The 6,824-nt window shown below is 52.9% G+C and overlaps 2 protein-coding genes across 4 annotated transcripts in view; one reads left to right on the forward strand and one right to left on the reverse strand.

Annotated features, from left to right (window-relative positions):
- Window positions 1-6: 6 nt before the first annotated feature.
- On the forward strand, window positions 7-3,511 carry TUBB (tubulin beta class I). Of its 3 annotated transcripts, none has more exons than XM_006774052.2 (4): window positions 7-220; window positions 1,514-1,622; window positions 1,886-1,996; window positions 2,289-3,511. In XM_006774052.2, the coding sequence occupies exons 1-4, from the start codon at window positions 164-166 to the stop codon at window positions 3,344-3,346; spliced, it is 1,335 nt and encodes a 444-aa protein (XP_006774115.1). In that variant the 5' UTR covers window positions 7-163; the 3' UTR covers window positions 3,347-3,511. The 3 variants fall into 3 exon arrangements, with proteins under 3 accessions (XP_006774115.1, XP_015426157.1, XP_015426158.1); XM_015570671.1 differs by lacking the exon at window positions 7-220 and adding an exon at window positions 464-480; XM_015570672.1 differs by lacking the exon at window positions 7-220 and adding an exon at window positions 1,374-1,390.
- Window positions 3,512-6,330: 2,819 nt separating this feature from the next.
- The window catches only part of FLOT1 (flotillin 1), a 48,394-nt gene continuing 47,900 nt past the window's right edge, over window positions 6,331-6,824 (reverse strand). Inside the window, exon 12 of the mRNA XM_006774060.2 lies at window positions 6,331-6,632. Within this exon, the coding sequence (XP_006774123.1) occupies window positions 6,603-6,632 (30 nt within the window). The 3' untranslated portion in view covers window positions 6,331-6,602. The remainder of the gene's footprint in view (window positions 6,633-6,824) is intronic.

Genomic DNA, 6,824 nt, shown 5'->3' on the forward strand with positions numbered 1-6,824 from the left:
CCCGCCTTCCCCTCCCGCAGCCTGCCAGCCGCGGCGTGCGGACTCGCTGCTCCAGCCTCCGGCCACGTCCCATCCCACCGCCTTGAGCAGCGGAGGAAAGATTAGAGATTTTCTTGCCCCATACACACACTTTTGAAGCGGGCAAAATTTTTAAATTTGAACCATGAGGGAAATCGTGCACATCCAGGCGGGTCAGTGTGGCAACCAGATTGGTGCCAAGGTAAGGATTTTAAACCTCTTTTAACTCTATTTCTCTTTGAGAAGAAAAGAATCCAGATAAACTATGCAGAATGGTTGTGGGCTGTTTGCCGTCTCCAGCCTTAGCCAACCTTTGCCAAAAGGAAATTTTATATGTATAATACACATTTGCAGTAGAATTTGCTTTTGGAAAATGGGGATTTTTTTTTTTTTGGCAGAATCATTTTGGGGGAGCTATCAAAAGCACCCTTGAGGTTTGGGGGACTGGAAGACCGAGGTTCTGTAAGGTTTTACCTAAAGGGAATCTCCTAACGGTCCGAGGGTCGGGGAGGGAAGGAGATGCGGAAACTGGCCGAGACAAAGCGAGGCGAGGTTCCTCCATGTGCATCCCCCTTGGCGGGGTTTCGCAGGCCAAGCCCGAGGTGAAAGGGGCCAGGATGGGGGGACACCTGCAGACCCCGGTTCTTAAGCTGGGGACGCGTTACCTCCACGAAAGACCAGGGGTCTCGGCGCGCCCCTATGATTCCCGCGGGGCAGGCCCGTAGGTTTTCGTGGATGGAAGACTAATATGAGCTGGATTCATTTTGCTTCCTTTATTTCCGCTTAGAGACCCTTTTAGGGCTTGAACAGACAAGGTGAAAAGGAGGGCTTCCTTTTCTTTAAAGGGTCCCCGCAGGACTAAATTGTGGGAGAAAGCAAGACAATCCTCCTTTAAAGCAAGAGGAGGGGAAGTTGGCCAAGGGATACAATTCCGAGGCCAAAGGGGTATTTCTTTCTTTCCTTTTGCGCGCGGCTGCAGTGTAGCGGGGGAGAAAGTGCGGCCGCTATCGGCCGCTACATTGTAGCAAAAGGGCTGGGCTCAGGGGCGGGCGCTGTGCCCCGCGGGCCGCCAGGGGGCGCGCTAGCTCAGGGCAGGCCCCGCCCCTCGCGCTGAATTCGCGCCTCGGCCCCGCCCACGCGCGACGCCTCCCTTTGTCAGCAGCTTGGCGTTCGCTACCGCCGGGCGGAGGGCGGGGGTCGGCCGCTGCGGCAGCTGGTTTCTCTGGCCCTCTGTGCGCGGCTTGCATGCCTTGCGTGGGGGCGAGGGGTGAGCTTGCCTAGTTAGGTTAGCCACCTGCGTCCACCCCATCTGTGTCTGCGATCGCCGGTCCCCCCAGCTGGACATCATTTCACATCGCAAGGCGGCTTTCCCGTGGGTGGAGGTGTCAGAGGGAGGGGCGCGCAGGCAGATGGAGGGGATGCTTGCACAGTGTGTTTGGAATTAAAGTGGTGGGAGCAGGGGCATAATTGAGGGTTCACCGTTCTTTCCTGACAGTTCTGGGAGGTGATCAGTGATGAACATGGCATCGACCCCACCGGCACCTACCATGGGGACAGCGACCTGCAGCTGGACCGCATCTCCGTGTATTACAATGAAGCCACAGGTGAGGGGAGGAGCCGGGAAGATCAGGCGCCATCTCCTCCTGGCGTCTCTTTCCATTCCTAGGGAACCCTTAACTCCTTTGAATGAATCTATCCTTTTCCTTTGTAAACCTTCCTCTAATTTCTCACCATGGGGATCAAAGACTAGCTCCACTGTCACTTAGTAGCAGCCCCTGGAGCCACACGTTTGGGTCCCTGGCTGTCATCCAGCCCCAATTTACTTACCTTCTGCCAATGTTCATGCCTCTACTTCTCTTCCCTGAAGGTGGGAAATATGTCCCTCGTGCTATCTTGGTGGATCTAGAACCGGGTACCATGGACTCTGTTCGCTCTGGTCCTTTCGGCCAGATCTTCAGACCAGACAACTTTGTTTTTGGTAAGTTATACAGATACATGCAGATGGCATCATATTCCATTTATTTGGGTGTAAGAGGGCAGGAAGAGTTAGGAAATGATTATTGTGCTGGAGAGCTTTTATAGGGCCATGTTCTGAGAGCTAATGGAGGGTGGGGGGTGGCTGCCGCACTTGGTAAACTATCAGGGACTTATATCACAGGTGAGGGAGAAAAAATAGTCCCAGAGGCATTATCCCAAGAGGTGCGAGGTGAAGATGTGATGTGCACGTACTACACTTTACTAATCAGGCTTCCTTCCTGGCCCCATTCCAGGTCAGTCTGGGGCCGGGAACAACTGGGCCAAGGGCCACTATACAGAGGGGGCTGAGCTGGTCGACTCGGTCCTGGACGTGGTGCGGAAGGAGGCTGAGAGCTGCGACTGCCTGCAGGGCTTCCAGCTGACCCACTCGCTGGGCGGGGGCACAGGCTCTGGGATGGGCACCTTGCTCATCAGCAAGATCCGTGAAGAATACCCTGACCGCATCATGAACACCTTCAGCGTGGTGCCTTCGCCCAAAGTGTCTGACACGGTGGTGGAGCCCTACAACGCCACCCTCTCTGTCCATCAGTTGGTAGAGAACACTGATGAGACCTACTGCATCGACAATGAGGCCCTCTACGACATCTGCTTCCGCACCCTCAAGCTGACCACGCCCACCTATGGGGACCTGAACCACCTTGTCTCGGCCACCATGAGCGGGGTCACCACCTGCCTGCGCTTCCCTGGCCAGCTCAACGCTGACCTCCGCAAGCTGGCCGTCAACATGGTGCCCTTCCCCCGCCTCCACTTCTTCATGCCCGGCTTCGCCCCCCTCACCAGCCGGGGCAGCCAGCAGTACCGTGCCCTCACTGTACCTGAACTCACCCAGCAGGTATTTGATGCCAAGAACATGATGGCTGCCTGCGACCCCCGCCACGGCCGCTACCTCACCGTGGCTGCTGTCTTCCGTGGGCGGATGTCCATGAAGGAGGTGGACGAGCAGATGCTCAATGTGCAGAACAAGAACAGCAGCTACTTTGTGGAATGGATCCCCAACAACGTCAAGACAGCCGTGTGCGACATCCCACCTCGGGGCCTGAAGATGGCAGTCACCTTCATCGGCAACAGCACGGCCATCCAGGAGCTGTTCAAGCGCATCTCGGAGCAGTTCACGGCCATGTTCCGGCGCAAGGCCTTCCTGCACTGGTACACGGGCGAGGGCATGGACGAGATGGAGTTCACCGAGGCCGAGAGCAACATGAACGACCTGGTGTCCGAGTACCAGCAGTACCAGGACGCCACGGCCGAGGAGGAGGAGGATTTTGGTGAGGAGGCCGAAGAGGAGGCCTGAGGCCGCGCCTGCACTCCGCTTCTCGCTCCCTCAGCCTTTCTCCTCAGCTGCCCCTTTCGTCTCCCTCAGAATTTGCATTTTTGCCTTTTTTTCTTTCTTTTAGGGATGTTCTAGAACAATGCCTGGCACATAATAGGGCTCAATAAATATTCATTGTTTCTTGAATGTCTCCTCTGTTGTTCCACACCGGGAAATCTATATTTCTGGCATTCTGCTGGGTAACTTTTATTTCCTTCTGGTGCCTATTTCCTCCTATCCAGTTAAATTGTTTTTATATATATATATACACAGGAGGGGTCCCTAGGCCTGGCCGGTGGGGGTGTGAGGGTGGGGGAAGGGACCGTGGGAGGGTGGCTGTGGGACTGCACTGACCATCGGGGCAGCAGCATCTGCCTGCTGGTGGTCAGTGTGCGTCATAGCGTTTGGTTGACCCGTTGTAACAGTGGCTTAGGCTTTTATATATATAGATTTTTAAAATGGTTTTTTAGAGAAAGTGAGAAACATTGATGTGAGGACATAACATGGATCAGCAGACTCCTGCATACCCCCTATCAGGGATTGAGCTTGTGCTCTTGACCCCAAACCAAACCAGCAACCCTTCCATGCATGGGATGACGCCCAACCAACCGAGCCACACCAGCCAGGGCCCAGTTACTATTTCCCTGTTTTCAGCATAATTAGCCAAGAAAGCTGGATGTCATCCCGGTCCCACTTAGACCTGCACTGAAAACGTCCCCCAAGCCCGCAGGCAGCCACGGGAAAAGAACACGCTAACCAGCCAGTTGAGCTTCCTATGAAGAGTGGGTAGCGTTCACCCTGTTTTGGAGAATGGGATTCAGGTTCGAGTCCCAGTTTCCAGGTACGTGTTCCTGCTCCACCTTTAGCTTTGGGGGAGGCATTAACAGTATTATCTCCATTTTCAGTCATGAGCTGTTTCCTTTGCAGGGTCTGCCCGACTCCATCCAGTAGGATCCTTCCCTCTTCCACTTTACCTCCACCTCACATCGAATCCCTTCCTTCCTCTGCATGGAGACGGGGCTCCAGGGAGAACCAGGACCCCTTGGTCCCTAAGCCTCCTGAAAGGTCCTCCCCGTCACCGTTTCTTACCCAAAGAGGAGTATCAGTCTGTGTATGAAAGGTACACACTGTCGTCTAGATGTTGGAGTCATTCCCCGGGGAGAGGGGACAGGACACCTCTTGTCTTTTGGTAACATTTGTTATTGCCCACCCCCTCCCCCACATACACACCTTTGGTTTTGTCCTATCCACACTTAAAATTTCTGTTGCGTTGAACTATTTTTTCATATTGAAAAAAATAACATTGCCCCCAAAGCCAAAAATACATGGGAATTGAAAAAATATTTGCAAGACTTGTGCTCATTTAGCTGACCGGTTCACTTACACATGTATTCTGTTCTCCGCGAATGGGTGAGAAAATCCTTAATTGACCCTCAGGTCTTCATCCCTGGTACCCACCCCCACCCCCAGCAGTCTTAACTAGAGTGGGCATAAGCGCACATACTCGGGCAGCATGTAGGAATTGAAATGGACTGAACCAAAACCAGGTTGGATCCCAGCAGTCTCAGCTGCTCTAGAAAAAGCATGAATGAGTTAGAACAGTGGTCGGCAAACTCATTAGTCAACAGAGCCAAATATCAACAATACTTCTTCAAAATAGACTCGCTCAGGCCCAAAACCGACTTCTGTGCATAAGCCATGAAGTTTCAATTGCACTGTGCGTGTGCACCTGCACGTGGTATTTTGTGGAAGAGCCACACTCAAGGGGTCAAAGAGCCGCATGTGGCTTGAGAGCCGTGGTTTGCCAACCACCGAGTTAGAAGGCCACTGCGGCCCATCCTCCGTGCACAGCACCCAGGATTCCTCGGGTCGTATTTGCAACCACGTGGGTTTTCTCAGACAACCTAAGATGAAGGTAACGAGCATGGGATGCCACCCATAGGCCTATTCTGAACACTGCTGCTCTATCATGTTCTTTTGTTGAAGATTTCTTTATTGATTCCTAGAGAGAAAGGAAGGGAGAGGGAGAAACATCCTTGTGAGAGTGGAACATGGATCAACTCCTTTGTGCCCATCCTAGCTGTGCCCTGGGGATGCACGCGGCAGCTTCTGGATGCACGGGTTGACACGGAACCAGCAGAGCCACTCTGGCTGCGCACTATCTTATACTTTTAAGTTGCACAAAGTAAGTCTCAAAGTTACCTGGAAATTTAAATTTCCCTTGGCCAATTTTCAGTAATTCTAGGGACTAATGCAATTCTTACATTCCTTCCACATCAACCTGCTTTCTGACTAAAGCAGTGGTTGGCAAACTAATTACAATTCTTAAATTGATGACAAAAATACCTGTAGTATTTGCAGCTGGTTGGAAAAATACAGGTAACTTTATGCTTCGAGTAGGTACTTTTGTCACCCGCGCGCAATTTGCGGACGTGACTAGCACTAACCACTGCACAGAGACTGCTGACTGGCTCACTCAACTGGTGCATGAATCGCGAGTGCCTTCCCCCGCGCTGCGTATCCCGCGGCCGCCTGCGCTGCTTCTCCTGTGCCCGACTGACCGACACCCCCCACTTCTTCAAAATAGACTCGCCCAGCCCGAAAACCAACTTCTGCGCATGGGCCACGAAGTTTCAATCGCACTGTACGTGCGCGCTTGCACGTGGTATTTTGTGGAAGAGCCACACTCAAGGGGCCAAAGAGCCGCATGTGGCTCGAGAGCCGCGGTTTGTCAACCACTGGACTAAACCAAGATTTTTGCAGGGAGTTAATTCCACAACCCCTCAGCGTACAAGTAACTCTCCCATTCTAAACAGCCTACTGGAGGGAGCAAGCTGTGTCTTAACATTCACTTCAAGTGAGTTCTGTTTTACCTTCATTGTTCACAAGTGTCAAGGCTTAACAGCAATTTATCCGGCAAGTTGAGAACCTGCAGCTATCCCTTAGTCTTGATCAGAAAACAATTCTGGGCCACAGGCTCAGTGTAGTTTAATTAGGAAATTAAACAAGCTAGGTGGAGTGGGATGATTGGACAGCTGGCAGGGAACCCTGGGGGACTGGCAGTCTCGGTGGTGTGGGCCCGGGCAGGGGGCAAGGCACGGCTATTTGGCAAGGGGAGGTGAGCAGCAGAATCCCACTGCCCAAGGACGTGCTCTGGGAGGCCAGCTGACATGCATGCAGCATGGGGAGCGTTCAGGCAGCTTGAACATGAGACGAGGCATCGGTGAAGGTTGAGGGCTCAGGCAGTTCGCAAAGGCTTGTGGTTCACCTGGTAAAAAAGACGACAGTGGGTGACACGGGAACTTCCCTCACGCTCCATTTGGATGAATGCACACCCAGAATTTTTCTAGCTTTTTCTTTTTCCCCAATTACAGTTTACATCCAATATCATTTGCATGAGTTCCAGGCAGACGGCACAGTGAGGGGTCTGCTAGCTTGCCGGCAGCCTACCTCACCACCC

This window comes from Myotis davidii, unplaced genomic scaffold (genome assembly GCF_000327345.1).
Source record: "Myotis davidii unplaced genomic scaffold, ASM32734v1 scaffold1007, whole genome shotgun sequence".
Classification (NCBI taxonomy): domain Eukaryota; kingdom Metazoa; phylum Chordata; class Mammalia; order Chiroptera; family Vespertilionidae; genus Myotis; species Myotis davidii.

Coding starts and splice junctions, on each gene's coding strand:
- TUBB (XM_006774052.2), top strand. CDS start 164: ATGAGGGAAATCGTGCACATCCAGGCGGGTCAGTGTGGCAACCAGATT. Junction 1,623..1,885: donor GTATTACAATGAAGCCACAG/GTGAGGGGAGGA, acceptor TCTTCCCTGAAG/GTGGGAAATATGTCCCTCGT. Junction 1,997..2,288: donor ACCAGACAACTTTGTTTTTG/GTAAGTTATACA, acceptor GCCCCATTCCAG/GTCAGTCTGGGGCCGGGAAC.